A 16,866-nucleotide genomic window follows, 5' to 3' on the forward strand; every position below is an offset into this window, starting at 1 on the left:
CCAATGGAGAAAGACAGGTGATGGACAAGATGGTTGTATTTTAGCACACTTTATGAGCTAGCAATAACATTTCACTGCACATTATACCTGTGTGATGGAGTATGGAGAAGTGGACCTTGAAAAGATCAGTTGTTAAACAACTTTGTTGATATTTTTTATTCTTTATTTTATCTTCTTTTTTCACCCAGGCTGGAAAGGCTCACAGACAATGACTTCCAGAAAGCAGAGGAGTTTGTGAACGTCATGAAGTTGCTGTACACCTCAACCCTCTGCGTATCCAGTGAGAGGTCCCCCACATGTGGCGAAATTCTCCCCATCCTGATCAAGCTGGAGAAGCATTTCAGGGTGATTGAAGGAGACGACACTCAGTTCACCCGTGCTGTGAAAGAGGCGGTCTGGGGAGATCTGAAAAAGCGATACCAGGTATTTTCCATTTCCAAGCATAGCCTATGCTTACAAGAGGGCAAACCACATAATTTCACTGTTAGACACTAAACAGTTTGTCATGTTCATTTACAGAATCCAGATATTCAGAACTTTCTCCAGGAGGCCACTTCGATGGACCCTCGCTTCAAAAGCAGATTTAAATATGCTGATGCCTGGGAGAGGTTGAAGAAAGCAGCAGTTGCCAGTGCCAGTGCAACAGAACAGGTATTTTATCCTCATCCTTGTTTACTATGTGTCCTATAATACCGTTTCTATGATGAAGTATTGCTATTTATGTGCAAAATTGTGCCTACAGCTTCCAATGGCGGGCACAGGGCCAGGGGAAGAAGATTCAGATGAGGACAAGGCAGTGGAACATGTAAGTTCATAAATAATCATGGAATACCTCAAATGAACGAATGCAATTTTTAAAGTATGTTTGTCTAAACACTACTTTTATGTATTTTTCAGCACAAGACGCGTGCCAAAAAGTCAGCCCTAGAGGAGCTGTTTGAGGATGAGGACCTAGAGCTTCTTCAGGAAACAGGGACCAGTAATAGTGCCCTCCCCATCACTGAAGTGGTCCAGAAAGAAATGTAACTGTACACAAGTTTGTCTTCAATCCCATCAGGTCAAGACCCTGTAGCCTGGTGGTGGGGTAAGCGGGACAGCCTCCCCATACTGTCTAAGCTTTCAGATAAATACATGTATATTACAAGCCTCATCCACACCATCTGAGAGGGTTTTCTCATGTGCAGGTCATGCAATTAGTCAAGAGAGGTGTCGTATTTTGCCAGAGAAGGCAAATATGCTGATCTTTTTGCAAAAGAATTGCTGAGGTAGGAGTTTTATTTTTATTTATTTTTATTTGAGTGTATATTTAACTGTAATATTATATATATGTATATTGTGCCTCAGTCAGCAGGAGTTTTATTTTCATTTATTTTAATTTGAGTGTATATTTAACAATATATATTGTGCCTCAGCAATAAAAAAGTGAAAAGCTGTTTAATATTGTCGACCGTGTTATTATTATATATATATATATGCAACCCATATATGCAACCCATATATATATATATATACAGTATATATGTCATTTTTTAAAATCAAAAGTACCGAATTAAGTACCGTTTCGGTACCGGTACCGTTTTTAAAGTATCGGTTAGGTACCGGTACCGGATAAAACCCAAACGATACCCAACCCTATTGGTCATTAATTAATACATGTTTTAAAAAAATAATAATATATATAATCTGTATTTTATTGGATTTTTCATATTGTCACATTTGGTCAACACATTTCTCGACTCATACAACTGTATTGATAACAATATCACAGAATAACTCTATTGGACAATTTCTCCTACATAACACTGTCACCAAACATTAATACATGTTTTTAACTACATCTATTTGATCTTCCCTCCTTGTATCTGTCATTCAGGGTGTGACCAGCACATCTGCATTCTCCCTGAAAGCTCATGAGGGTTTAACATACCAGTTTGACTTTGTGATTGAGCAGTGGAGGAAGGACATTGGACTTGGCACTCATGTCATTCTGGGTAAATTAAATCAATTAATTATTTGACATTTAAATCTTGTCAATTTCATATTATTGATAACTTTCAACAAATGTCTCCCTGTATTTCCCCTGTATTCCAGTCACCACCAATGAGTGTCTGAAGGCCCTGGGCATCAGGGATGCTACGTGTGTCGTGCATTACGGCTTCCCAAGCTCCCCTAAACTGTTTGGCAGCCGTCTGTTCTGCATGTCTGACAACTTCCAGAACCTCTCTGACAAGGTAGGACAGACCAGCTACCCTCCACTCCTTTCACAAGCATACTGAGAACTTCACAGGTCTTTTTTTTATTTTATTTTATTCTTTTATACACAAGACAAACAAACAAACGAACTAACAAACAACAAACTGCCAGGCATACATGTCTAGTATGATTTGGTTCAAAGCAATTCCCAAAATGCAACATCGTCAGGTATTACAAGGGTACAAGTAAAGAGTAAAATTAAAAAAAAAAAAGTAAAAAAAAAAAAGTGTACAGGCTTGCATCACTACAGGATATAATCAAACATTTGAATACACTTTGAGATAGTCAATACAGTGTTTCCTCCAGGATTTTTTTCCCGTGTGCACGCGCATAAAACGCGCACTGGCGCTCAAAACAAAGACGTAGTTTCACCAAAAACTAGAGGCAGTGGTGTAGTCTAGGTGATACGCAGGACTACGCCGTATACCCACTAGGAAAGGCCAAGGATTTCCATACACCCACTTAAAAATGTGTGAGGATACGTAACGGCGTTTTGTGACAGAACTTTCACTTTCATTCATAAAATTCACCCCGTCTGTGTTACGAAGCACTTGACTTTTGGACCATTGGGACTGACTATAGCGTCATATACCATCAAAGGGGGAGATGTGACATGAAATATGTCAAAATGCAGCACTATCATGCCCAGATCAGCCTTATAACATGTAATTTAGATATATATAGAAAGGAGCGCAGATTTATTTTTATGGGGTTCCGAAATGAACGATATGAGGCTGGGAGGGAAGAATCACAGTATACCCACTAGAAAACACTAGACTACACCACTGACTAGAGGGTGGCAACAATTATAATTTCTTAAATATCGGTTAAGTCATTAAAGCCAAGCAGGTGATTTTATATAGAAGGTGATCAAATACCAACATATCCTACAGCTGCAGCGGAACATGCGGAACGCGCATTACACACACACACAGAAAGATCAATACGAAGTAGGCCGACATGAGAGTACACGCACAAAACCGGCTAACGTTACACTTAATCATAATCATAATCATATTATCGAATTTCACTATGTAGCCTAGCTACGAGGTCACCGAGAATGCCGAAGGCCGCAATGAAGCGTTCTAAAGTGTGGCTGCATTTCACCCGACTCGATGAAAACAACGCGAAGTGCTCAAAATGTTTAAAATCATTCGCGTGTAAAGCAGGCAACACATTGAACTTGATGAAACACCTGGCAACGCACGGGATACATTTAAGGGTAGAAGGCTGCACCGTGTTTGACAGCTTGCGCAAGTTCACCCGCCCTTCGGCGGCAAGCACCTCAGCAGCAGCAAGCACCTCCGGAGAGGGGGAGGGGGAGACCGCCATTCCCATTGAGGATGATGATGACAGCAGCATTTCCTCAGGTTAGTAATGTTTCCGTTTATTTATTTAAAGAGGGGGACAGTGGACATTCGCCCTCTATTTTTGTAATCAGTATTTTATTGAATTTTTCAATTAACACATTTCTTGACTTATACAACTTTTGTATAAAATGGTATCAATATCACAGAATAAGTCTTGCTGTCATCAAACAGAAATAATACAGAGAAAAAAACAAAATATAAAATAAAAATAAAAATAAATAAAAAAGCACCCCTAGATTACATTCATCACTCATCCAATTTTTCAACTTAAGTCTTACAACCGACTAGCAATATATCTCAAGTAGCCTCCCCATTTTGCTGTGTATTGTTCATTTCTGTCCATAGTCCTGAAGGACATTTGTTCGTATGCTGCCACCTTTGCCAACTCCATAAGCCATTCCTGGAAAGACGGCTCCCCTGCGTTCCTCCAGTGTCTCATAATGATTTGTTTTCCAACCATTATACTGGTCTGAATAAATTCTGCAGCTCCACATAGAGATGTCATTTGTGGATCACTGAGAACATACAGTCTCGGACAAAACTCAAAGTTGTCCTGGGTAATGTTTTGCACCCATTCGTGGATCTTTCGCCAGTAATTTTGAATCATAGGACATTCCCAAAGTAAGTGAACCAGGGTCCCTTCCGGCCTGCAACATTTCCAGCAATCAGCATTGTCCTTGAGCTTCAGCCTGAACATCCTGGAGGGGGTCCAGTAGAACCGGTTAAGAACCTTGAACTGGATCAATCTAATTTTAATGTCTCTCGATACTCTCTTAATGTTCTCACATATTTTGTCCCATTCTTTTTCTGTGAAATCAATTTTCAAATCAACTGACCAAATGACCTGACATTCGCCCTCTATTAAATGATTTCTTGTTTTGTTTTATTTAACCAGGAAAGGGGGGGGGGGATTGAGAGATTAAACATGCAGGTAGGTAGGCCCAGGATGGATGGTGTTAGCTGGACTGGGGGAGTAGGGTGAGGGGTGTGTGGAGGTCAGGCAGGCAGACCGTCTGATCCGCACCCAAGCGACCCCAGGTGTCGTTATGTGGTACAGCATTCAAGAGGGTCCTATCCAAGACAGGCAGCAGCAAATATTTAGCTACAGTAACATTATTTAACCTATGTTTATATTGTTGGCTCTCCAGCTACAGCATCAGAGACTCCATTCACCTTGGCAAAGAAGGGAACTTTGACCAATGACAAGGTGGAGGAAATTCACAGGGCTGTTACCAGGTTTGTGGTCAAGGGACTGCATTCCTTTTCCACTGTGGAATCTCCCTGTTTCAGGTAAAGTGACGTGAAAACAATATTTGTTTACTTTATGTTTATAAATCTGTGCCATTAGACAATTATGTCAAAACAAAACAAAAGTCAAAATGACTAATAATAAATATCCTAAAATATGTTTACAGAGAGATGACCACCGCCCTCAATCCTCGCTACAAACCGCCATCCAGGGATGCTCTGTCCAATACCCTTATTCCTGCATGGTACTCCGTAGAAAAAGAAAACCTCATTAAGGAATTAGCACACATAAATGTGGTTGCTATTACCTGTGATGGGTGGACGAGTGTGGCACAGGACCACTATTTAACGGTTACTGTGCACTACTCGATTCATGGCCACATTAAGCAGAAGGTGCTTAACACCAAAGCTGTGTATGAGTCACAGACAGGCCTGGTGGTGGCAGAAGAAATACATGGCATTCTGGATGAATTTAAGTTAAACAAAAAAGCTGTAGCCGCCACAGTAGACAATGCCAGCAACATGGATGTTGCATTGAAAAATCTGCCCTTATTAAAAGTGGGGTGCTTCGCCCATACCCTAAACCTTGCAGCCCAGAAGGTTTACTCCATCAGTGCAGTTACACGGTGGTGTGCCAGACTGCGCACAGTTGTGGTGTGGCTGAAGCGGTCCACCCTGTCCAAACATGTCCTGCGGGAGAAGCAGCGACTTCTGAGTAAGTAGCGCCTATAAATCTCAAAAGGTTATGTTTGTTTCAAACATCTTCAGCAATGTAGATTGTAATTCAAAATGTGTTTCAGACCTGCCAGAACACAACATGATTCTGGATGTCAGAACACGGTGGAACTCCCTGTTCCTGATGGTAGAGCGGTTTCTGGAGCAGTACCCAGCCATCCAGGCAGCTTCACTGGACCAGCGACTCAGAAAGCCAATGGAGAAAGACAGGGGATGGACAAGATGGGTGTATTTTACTTAAGCACACTTTATGAGCTAGCAATAACATTTCACTGCACATTATACCTGTGTGATGGAGTATGGAGAAGTGGACCTTGAAAAGATCAGTTGTTAAACAACTTTGTTGATATTCTTTATTCTTTATTTTATCTTATTTTTTCACCCAGGCTGGAAAGGCTCACAGACAATGACTTCCAGAAAGCAGAGGAGTTTGTGAACGTCATGAAGTTGCTGTACACCTCAACCCTCTGCGTATCCAGTGAGAGGTCCCCCACATGTGGCGAAATTCTCCCCATCCTGATCAAGCTGGAGAAGCATTTCAGGGTGATTGAAGGAGACGACACTCAGTTCACCCGTGCTGTGAAAGAGGCGGTCTGGGGAGATCTGAAAAAGCGATACCAGGTATTTTCCATTTCCAAGCATAGCCTATGCTTACAAGAGGGCAAACCACATAATTTCACTGTTAGACACTAAACAGTTTGTCATGTTCATTTACAGAATCCAGATATTCAGAACTTTCTCCAGGAGGCCACTTCGATGGACCCTCGCTTCAAAAGCAGATTTAAATATGCTGATGCCTGGGAGAGGTTGAAGAAAGCAGCAGTTGCCAGTGCCAGTGCAACAGAACAGGTATTTTATCCTCATCCTTGTTTACTATGTGTCCTATAATACCGTTTCTATGATGAAGTATTGCTATTTATGTGCAAAATTGTGCCTACAGCTTCCAATGGCGGGCACAGGGCCAGGGGAAGAAGATTCAGATGAGGACAAGGCAGAGGAACATGTAAGTTCATAAATAATCATGGAATACCTCAAATGAACGAATGCAATTTTTAAAGTATGTTTGTCTAAACACTACTTTTATGTATTTTTCAGCACAAGACGCGTGCCAAAAAGTCAGCCCTAGAGGAGCTGTTTGAGGATGAGGACCTAGAGCTTCTTCAGGAAACAGGGACCAGTAATAGTGCCCTCCCCATCACTGAAGTGGTCCAGAAAGAAATGTAACTGTACACAAGTTTGTCTTCAATCCCATCAGGTCAAGACCCTGTAGCCTGGTGGTGGGGTAAGCGGGACAGCCTCCCCATACTGTCTAAGCTTTCAGATAAATACATGTATATTACAAGCCTCATCCACACCATCTGAGAGGGTTTTCTCATGTGCAGGTCATGCAATTAGTCAAGAGAGGTGTCGTATTTTGCCAGAGAAGGCAAATATGCTGATCTTTTTGCAAAAGAATTGCTGAGGTAGGAGTTTTATTTTTATTTATTTTTATTTGAGTGTATATTTAACTGTAATATTATATATATGTATATTGTGCCTCAGTCAGCAGGAGTTTTATTTTCATTTATTTTAATTTGAGTGTATATTTAACAATATATATTGTGCCTCAGCAATAAAAAAGTGAAAAGCTGTTTAATATTGTCGACCGTGTTATTATTATATATATATATGCAACCCATATATGCAACCCATATATATATATATACAGTATATATGTCATTTTTAAAAATCAAAAGTACCGAATTAAGTACCGTTTCGGTACCGGTACCGTTTTTAAAGTATCGGTTAGGTACCGGTACCGGATAAAACCCAAACGATACCCAACCCTATTGGTCATTAATTAATACATGTTTTAAAAAAATAATAATATATATAATCTGTATTTTATTGGATTTTTCATATTGTCACATTTGGTCAACACATTTCTCGACTCATACAACTGTATTGATAACAATATCACAGAATAACTCTATTGGACAATTTCTCCTACATAACACTGTCACCAAACATTAATACATGTTTTTAACTACATCTATTTGATCTTCCCTCCTTGTATCTGTCATTCAGGGTGTGACCAGCACATCTGCATTCTCCCTGAAAGCTCATGAGGGTTTAACATACCAGTTTGACTTTGTGATTGAGCAGTGGAGGAAGGACATTGGACTTGGCACTCATGTCATTCTGGGTAAATTAAATCAATTAATTATTTGACATTTAAATCTTGTCAATTTCATATTATTGATAACTTTCAACAAATGTCTCCCTGTATTTCCCCTGTATTCCAGTCACCACCAATGAGTGTCTGAAGGCCCTGGGCATCAGGGATGCTACGTGTGTCGTGCATTACGGCTTCCCAAGCTCCCCTAAACTGTTTGGCAGCCGTCTGTTCTGCATGTCTGACAACTTCCAGAACATCTCTGACAAGGTAGGACAGACCAGCTACCCTCCACTCCTTTCACAAGCATACTGAGAACTTCACAGGTCTTTTTTTTATTTTATTTTATTCTTTTATACACAAGACAAACAAACAAACGAACTAACAAACAACAAACTGCCAGGCATACATGTCTAGTATGATTTGGTTCAAAGCAATTCCCAAAATGCAACATCGTCAGGTATTACAAGGGTACAAGTAAAGAGTAAAATTAAAAAAAAAAAAGTAAAAAAAAAAAAGTGTACAGGCTTGCATCACTACAGGATATAATCAAACATTTGAATACACTTTGAGATAGTCAATACAGTGTTTCCTCCAGGATTTTTTTCCCGTGTGCACGCGCATAAAACGCGCACTGGCGCTCAAAACAAAGACGTAGTTTCACCAAAAACTAGAGGCAGTGGTGTAGTCTAGGTGATACGCAGGACTACGCCGTATACCCACTAGGAAAGGCCAAGGATTTCCATACACCCACTTAAAAATGTGTGAGGATACGTAACGGCGTTTTGTGACAGAACTTTCACTTTCATTCATAAAATTCACCCCGTCTGTGTTACGAAGCACTTGACTTTTGGACCATTGGGACTGACTATAGCGTCATATACCATCAAAGGGGGAGATGTGACATGAAATATGTCAAAATGCAGCACTATCATGCCCAGATCAGCCTTATAACATGTAATTTAGATATATATAGAAAGGAGCGCAGATTTATTTTTATGGGGTTCCGAAATGAACGATATGAGGCTGGGAGGGAAGAATCACAGTATACCCACTAGAAAACACTAGACTACACCACTGACTAGAGGGTGGCAACAATTATAATTTCTTAAATATCGGTTAAGTCATTAAAGCCAAGCAGGTGATTTTATATAGAAGGTGATCAAATACCAACATATCCTACAGCTGCAGCGGAACATGCGGAACGCGCATTACACACACACACAGAAAGATCAATACGAAGTAGGCCGACATGAGAGTACACGCACAAAACCGGCTAACGTTACTCATTAACTGTTTACACAAGTAAAATCACAGTGTGACAGTCAGATGGAGCATTCGGTAAACAACAACAGCAAGGTAATGCTATCAATGATGAAACCAACTTTTACCTTTGAGGACACCAACATGAGCCGTGTTTACCCGTACCTCCGCCGTTCGGTAACTCAGTTTCGGATCGCTCATAGCCACTGCTAGCTTCAGCAATGTTTGAAGTGTCTGGGACATCTTTTTTCTTGAAAAATCCATCCATCTGTCGCTGTTTTCGTTTAATTTATTTTAAGTTATTTAACGTGATATCTTATTTGTGCACCTAGCTAGCTAGATGAGCTTTTTGTATCTTTTAGATGGTTCACATTTAGACCAATCAGGAGTAGCCCTTGTGTCACGTCGTCAACTGAATGTTTAATGTCATTAATCTGATTTTGGATCAGCGGTTAGAGAGAGATGGGCGTGGATTTAGGTGCACTTCTAGTCAACATCCATTATAGCGCTGATCTAGGATCAGATATATTTTAATCAGCTAAAATGTTCAGAGGTGGATTTTTTTAAAATTATTATTATTTTGGGAGAAATCGTGCACTTAGTGGACTGAATCAATTAGTGGCGGAGGAAATTCATTCGTGGCGGCCCGCCACCAATAAATGCATATAGAGGAAACACTGCAATAATTGGACCCCATATGTTCAAATATCTATTGGGAACTTTAGAGTTGTAGAAGCGTATTCTCTCCATCTGCATGATACTGATTAATCCGTAGAGCCATTTCTGGAAGCAGGGAGGTGGAGGTGATTTCCAATCCAATAGAATAATTTTCTTAGCAGCAACAATACCAGTCATTCATTCCGACCGTTCCTCAGGCGTATAGTTGGAAGCAGTCTCTGAACATCCAAAGAGTGCCAGTTCAGGATCAGGGGGAATGTCCCTTCCATAGACCCTGGAAAACCACCAGAATTTTTGCAAATGAGGACCGAGACAGAAAAGATGCGCTAGAGACCCATCTGCATTTTTGCATCTGTCACACAGTGGAGAAACCGATGGATAAATTCGGTGTAATGTCTTTGAATAGTGGAGTCTATGGATGACATTGAATTGGATCAATTTGTACCTGACATTAATTGATCAAGATTGGATTCTAGCTAAACCTTGTTTGTCGTCAGTCACCTCGATATTAAGGACCAGGCTTCCCTCAGATGGTCAGTGAGTGGATACAGATGGGCCTCACCTGGGAAACCCCATTGCCAGTAAGACAAAGCCCTAGCGTTGGCTGCCCAGAAATAGTTACGAAATACAGGAAGGCCTAATCCTCCCTCAGTTTTGGACTTTTGCAGATGTGCTTTCGATATGCGATGAGCTTTATATCCCCAAACAAATGGAAAGATAATGGAGTCCAACTTCTTAAAAAATGCTGAAGTGAGGAAGATTGGGAGATTCTGAAATAAATAGAAAAAAATCTAGGGGGCGATACCATCTTGATCGTGTTGATACGGCCCATCATAGATAAGGGCAGAACGGAGAGGAGCTCTCGAAAGCACGTCTACTCCATCCACTACTCACTAGCGCCCCCCCAGTTCACAGGTCTTTTAATTTGCGTATTATACCTGTTGCTTTGCAAACGTCTGAGAAATGTGCCCCATTTCCCAGCACCATGATTGTATTGGGTATGCTTTCTCAACCTCAAGATTGCTGTCTGGACTCACCAAAGGCTTTTCTTCAACAGGACAAGAAGGGTGCATCCCACCCCCTGAAGTCAGTCCTGCTGCTGTCTGAGAGGAACGCCTGTCACGTCATCGGGGTCCTGCGCTACCTGAAGCGCACCGAGGCATCGCTGCCCCCCGAGCTGCTCCACTTCGCCCAGGGGGTCCTGCAGGCCAAGGAGGAGCAGAAGACTAACAGGCCCTTCTGCAGCTACCTTAAGAGCTTCGGCTTCTGCAAGTCAGTGTTTAGAATATGGATGGATTGACCTAAAATGTACTTGATTTGACATTAATAATCTGCTAACATGCAACAGTAATTAGCTGAACCCTGGATTTGGCTATTTTGCTCGTAGGTATGCGTCTGAAGAAAGGTGAAGTGGAACTGAATTCTGTAATGCTTAATGACTTTCTTTCTGTTGCAGGGACAGTAGTGTTTGTCCTTATCGACACAGCATCAGCCCCAAACAGGACCGCCCACTTCATCAAGACTCAGGAACTATAGTGGTGAATCATAGTTTATGATTCACCACATTTTTGACTATGGTCCAAATGTCATTCAGAGTATATTATATGGGTGGTAGTGGGTGCTTGTCTATCTTCCACAATGAGATGAACCTCTAACTGTAACATGCTTATCTGTGTATGTACACTCACAATATTTCCCTTTTTTACCTATTTGTCATCCAAGGTTTTGCCCTTGCACATCAAGACCGCTTCCCTCTATTATGGCCGCATTGTGAGCAACAAAGACGACTGTTATGAGAGCCTGGCTGCAGAGATGGTCTCTCACTATGCCAAGGAGAAGCTGTATGTCAGGGAGGTGCTAGAGGGAGGCCTCTATGGAGTACAAGAAGAAGAAGCCTATCATAGGTCAGAACCCCCCCCCCCCCCCCCCCACCAAACACAACATGAATACAAATGAACAAATTTCAGCTATGAAACGATGTTCTCAATGTCAACAATCGGGTGACTCAGAGAGAAGTCCCGTTTGAGTGTGTTTCTGTGCTTAGACAACAAAGAGGCGGCTCCCAGTGTTTCCTCCAGGATTTTTTACAATGGTGGCGGGTAGTGCTGACCGCGCGCGCGCAGCGCGCTCGCGATTTTTGTTTTTTTCGCGTGCACGCGCATGAAACGCGCACGCGCGCTCAAAACAACGACGTAATTTCAGCCAAAACTCGAGGATGGCCCAAAAAAATAAAATGTTTTCCTGTACTTCTCCCGTGTGTCTCTTATTGTCTGTGTCTGCATGTTTTTCCAGCATGTAATTCCGTTGTCAATAAAAACAAAAACACTGATCTGACGTTTTTTTTCACAACGTTATTACTTGTCACTTTAAGCCCAGGAGGGAGTTAGCGATTAGCGATGTTTAGCTTAGCTTAGTTTAACAGAAGTATCTTCACTTTTAACATGACTTCCCGTGGTCGTAGAGGGCTGGTCGACGGCTTAAAATGACCGTGTAGACCTGTAGACCTTATCCAGCTATAGTCTTGTGTTTCTACCCCGGGCATAGCCGGTGTTATTCACGGACAAACACTCCTGTTAGAGTGGTTCTAGTACACTGGACATAGGTAACACATAGAGAGGCTTCTCCTCTCTCTCTCCATCCTACACTACACTACACTACGCATCCTATACTACACTACACTACGCTAGCTCGCGGTGTTCGGGTGACAGCCAGGGCGCGTTCGTAAATACGCTCTGGAAATCTGATCAGCACTCACGGAATGCCTCTTGTCCAATCAAATGACTTGGTCCCTTTATGACGTTGAACCCAGTGTGCGCTCCGGGGCTCTCAGAGCGAATTTACGAACGCAGCCTCAAGTTCAATACTCGCGACACACACGGACTGGTCCAGTTTCAGCGCTTGTGGGTGTGTCTAGCGCTGTGAAGGTCTGAAAAGCGGCCTAAATTTTTTATTTTTTTGGGGTTGAGAAATCTGAATGGTGGCGGAGGAAATTCCATCGTGGCGGTCCGCCACGATGAAATGCATGTAGAGGAAACACTGGGCTCCTCTGAGAGACTTAACCGTCTCCCCGCTCTGACGTTCGTCTCTGTCAGAGTGCGGGTGACCTCGGTGCCAGAGGCGGCCGGGCGTCTGTTCTCCAGCGTGACGGTGGCGTTCCTGGACGAGGGGCGCGAGCAGGAGACGAAGGCCCACCAGCTGCTGCAGCTGCCTGCTCAGTTCCACAGCCTGCCTCCCCAGGCCGTGGAGATGGTTGTGTGCCGGGCCAAGCCCGTCGACGCTGAGGTGGACTGGAACCCCAAGGTCAGTACAGTCACAGGACTCGAGTATCACGATTCGCAAATCTATGTACAAAAGAGACAGAGATGAGCAAAGGAGATGAGCAGACCAGCTAGCTAGCTTGCTAGTTTTTTGACACTATTCACACCATGGAACTATAATCAGACACTTTCTAGTCACAATAATAACGACCAATTTGAACCAACGTTCTCTGTCAGAACACTCAGCAATTATATTTGCTAACCTTTCAACTTGCTTACTTTCATCTGCAGACATCTCACCCTGCAAAAACTCTCTCGCATTGCGCCTGCACAGTCGCGCAAAAATCGTTATATTCTCCAGCGTTGGCCTTGTGGGCGACCAGGTGCCCGCGGGCACCGTGTTGTCTACCCCTGCTGTAGAAGAACATCATACAATGACATTCCAAGGGTGTAACTTACCCGCTCTGGGCTCACCATCTCTCCTCTGAGCAGGTCACGAGAGCCATCAGTCAGAAGATCAAAGGCCTGCATCACCAAGCCAAGGTCGTTCTGTGTCTGGGAAACACCGTCTTTGTTGATCCCATGGTAGGCTTTACATTACACTTAGCACTATAGCAACTTGATAACCCAGAGTTATCTCTACTTCATTTCAAAGTCAACTGAACTCCTAGCCTAACCCTTGTGTGGCATGTCTGTAGGTGAGAACCACCCGTCTGCCAGGCCTGAAGATATCCATAAACGAGTACAACGTCCACGCCGAGATCCTGAACACAGGGATGGGCACCAGCAACCTGCACCACCTAGACCTGCTGAAGGAGCTCTGCCGGGGGGCTGTGCCCGCCGGCGCTGGGGAGGTCACTCACAGCCTGGGGTGAGCGATGAGGCTTCCAGCACCACACACACCAGACATCCTAATGACCTCCTAACACGTCAGGGGACCCGTGGCATTTCGTTTCTATATGATAGAGAGATTTGTCTCAACCTAGTTCCCCAATAGTTGCTGAGAGCACTTCACTGGCTCCCCATTAATAGTGTGTGTGTGTGTGTGTGTGTGTGTGTGTGTGTGTGTGTGTGTGTGTGTCATGTTAGGCCGGAGGGCTCTGAGGTGACTCTGGAGGACAGGATGCAGGCTGCCGAGGAGACCCTGGCCCACAAGAGTACTGGCACTTGACTGGCTCAGTGAGAGCGACTGAGTACTTCAACCAGAACCCCCATCAGTCTGCCCTGAAATATCGCCTTGGAACCGTCAGAGGACTTTGTGTTTCCCCCAACCTTTATCCAGCTCTCTCTTTACTGTTCAGCTTGCCAAACTCCTTTAGCCTTGGAGGCCAAGGACGCAAGAGATCCTAAATAGTTTAAGTCTGGTTCAGATATACAGTAAAAGACTAACTGGACATTTTCAGAATGTTAAAACACTCTTCTTCTCCTCACATATCATAAAGAGAGAGGAATACAGACACATTTTTAAGACTTAAGCATTTGAATTGGTTAAGACCCAGCCAACGAGAATTAATTCCCCCACGCGTGCACACACACAACAAATCCATGAGTGTTCCTGAGAGGCGACCGACTTGCCCATGCAACTAAAACGCCATGTTCAAGGTGATTGTCCTGAGAAAGGTGCTTTGCAGAATCCTGTGAGAAATGACTGGCCATGTCAATCATCAGAGTTAGATCCAATTGAAATTCCATCTTGTGGAATCAATGCCATGAAGAATTGAGGCTATTAGTATAGTGTTCCTAATAAAGTGTTCATTGTGAATATAATATTGTGAATGTAATATAATGTACAGTGCATTTGGAAAGTATTCAGACCCCTTCACCTTTTCCACATTTTGTTGTGTTATAGCCTCAATTTAAAATGGATTGAATTAAAATAATTTGCCATCAATCCACACACAATACCCCAGAATGACAAAGCGAAACCACTTTTTAAAAAATGTAAAATACAAAGTAAAATTACCCTTTAATGCTGGTTGGAATAATTATAATAATTATTTAAAATATATATATATTATTATTAAATAATACATTTAGAGATGTATCAGTTTTTGTTCTCAGTTCAATTATCTTCCTCCAGATTTCTGTATTAACTTTTGATGAGGTTACTCTACTGTATAAGCAGTTTTTTTTTTTTTTTTTTTTATTGTGCTGCTTGGTTTGAAGGGTAAATTAAAGTTTCTTAATTTACACTTCAGTGTTTCCTCTACATGCATTTCATCGTGGCGGACCGCCACGATGGAATTTCCTCCGCCACCATTCAGATTTCTCAAAAAAAAAAAAAAAAAAATTTAGGCCGCTTTTCAGACCTTCACAGCGCTAGACACACCCACAAGCGCGAAGCGACGCGCTTGCAAAACTGTTTTGTGATTGGTCGAATACATCTAGGCTGCGTGTAGTCTACAAACTACTTCAAATGTTACAATATGCGCGACGACGGTGCTGGATCCTGGATCTGTGCATCGGTGTGCAGGAAGAACACAGAGCAGGCGCCAGACCAGACTAGATGATCGTGGAGTGAAGATATTATGAAAGTGTACGTGCTTGTCGATCACCCGTCGCATCGCGTACGCTTTAATAATCTCTTCACTCCACAATCATCTAGTCTGGTCTGGCGCCTGCTCCGTCTGTTTTTCTTCCTGCACACAGGTAAACAGATCCAGGATCCAGCAGCGTCTTCGGGCTCGCGCAAACAAACCCGGCGAATTTTTTTACTTGCCCCAGGCAAGCGTTACTGTTGAACCCTGCTGATACATGATTCTTCCCTGCACATTGACAATGTTTTCTCTCTCCTCTTTCTTCTGCGTTGTGAAGGGATCCACTGCAGCGTACACGAAAAGCGGCTACTGTGTCAACCGCTTCCCATAATAGTTACAACAACCATAAAGCCTCCATAATGATAATGAAAAGAAGGGGAGACGAATTTTTTATTGACAACGGAATTACATGCTGGAAAAACATGCAGACACAGACAATAAGAGACACACGGGAGAACATTTTATTTTTTTTGGCCATCCTCGAGTTTTGGCTGAAATTACGTCGTTGTTTTGAGCGCGCGTGCGCAACGCTACCCGCCACCATTGTAAAAATTCCTGGAGGAAACACTGCACTTGTTTACTGTTTGTAATTGTCTATAGAAATCTGTATCATATTCAGTCCCTCTGAACCCCACCAAGGAGTTGCTCAATTTAACTGGGCCAGGTTCTGAATACATTTTCAACATGCATGGAAAAGGAATGCCAATCTCAGACTTTTCAGCAGAAGGCAGTGGAAGACAATTGAACATGCCCTAGTCTAGCCTTGGGTAAAGCTTTTCACTGACATACAGCTTTAACTGTATATGCCAGTGGCGGCTGGTGCTAAACATTTATGAATGAATGAATGAATGGACTTTATTGTCATTGCTACAGTACAGGTACCAAACAACGAAATTAAGGAGGGGTGGCTCCCCTGGTGTTAGGAAAGGGAGAAAAAAAAAACTTTTATAAAAAATCACAAGAAGGGAAGGAGCTGGTTTACATAAATAAAGGCTATGTACACTATCCACTGTACTATACTGTACAGATAGACGACTAGGGTTGTCATATTGCACAATAGTATTATTTCACATTTATTTAAAGTGTCACAGTTTGCAGGCTTGAAATGTACATGTTTGTGCCTCAGCACTACACCTGATTTTTTCAGTCCAGCAGCTGCCATCAATCCGTCCAGACTGTCCAGGGCCCAGAACTTAGGTCTTTGCTGTGTTCAGGGCCTGGACGGCCCTGTGGTAGAAGCTGTTCTTCAGTCTGTTTGTCCTTGCGGCCAGGGTCCTGAACCGCCTTTTCGAGGGCAGCCTGGTAAAGTGTTCGTACCCAGGGTGGGTCGGGTCCCTGGAGATCTTGGAGGCCTTCCTGAGACAGCGTGT

General features: G+C 42.7%; 1 protein-coding gene across 1 annotated transcript in view; it reads left to right on the forward strand.

Annotated features, from left to right (window-relative positions):
* Window positions 1–13,834, forward strand: part of LOC308150379 (putative ATP-dependent RNA helicase TDRD12) — a gene marked incomplete at both ends in the record, with an annotated part of 70,075 nt that extends 56,241 nt beyond the window's left edge. The window contains 8 exons of the mRNA XM_080523219.1: window positions 1,874–1,991; window positions 2,092–2,231; window positions 10,760–10,974; window positions 11,159–11,240; window positions 11,425–11,606; window positions 12,795–13,002; window positions 13,452–13,544; window positions 13,658–13,834. Coding sequence (XP_080379345.1) covers window positions 1,874–1,991; window positions 2,092–2,231; window positions 10,760–10,974; window positions 11,159–11,240; window positions 11,425–11,606; window positions 12,795–13,002; window positions 13,452–13,544; window positions 13,658–13,834 — 1,215 coding nt within the window. The remainder of the gene's footprint in view (window positions 1–1,873; window positions 1,992–2,091; window positions 2,232–10,759; window positions 10,975–11,158; window positions 11,241–11,424; window positions 11,607–12,794; window positions 13,003–13,451; window positions 13,545–13,657) is intronic.
* Between the last annotated feature and the right edge of the window lie 3,032 nt (window positions 13,835–16,866).

This window comes from Nansenia antarctica (assembly GCF_963989245.1).
Source record: "Nansenia antarctica genome assembly, chromosome: 2".
Taxonomy (NCBI): domain Eukaryota; kingdom Metazoa; phylum Chordata; class Actinopteri; order Argentiniformes; family Microstomatidae; genus Nansenia; species Nansenia antarctica.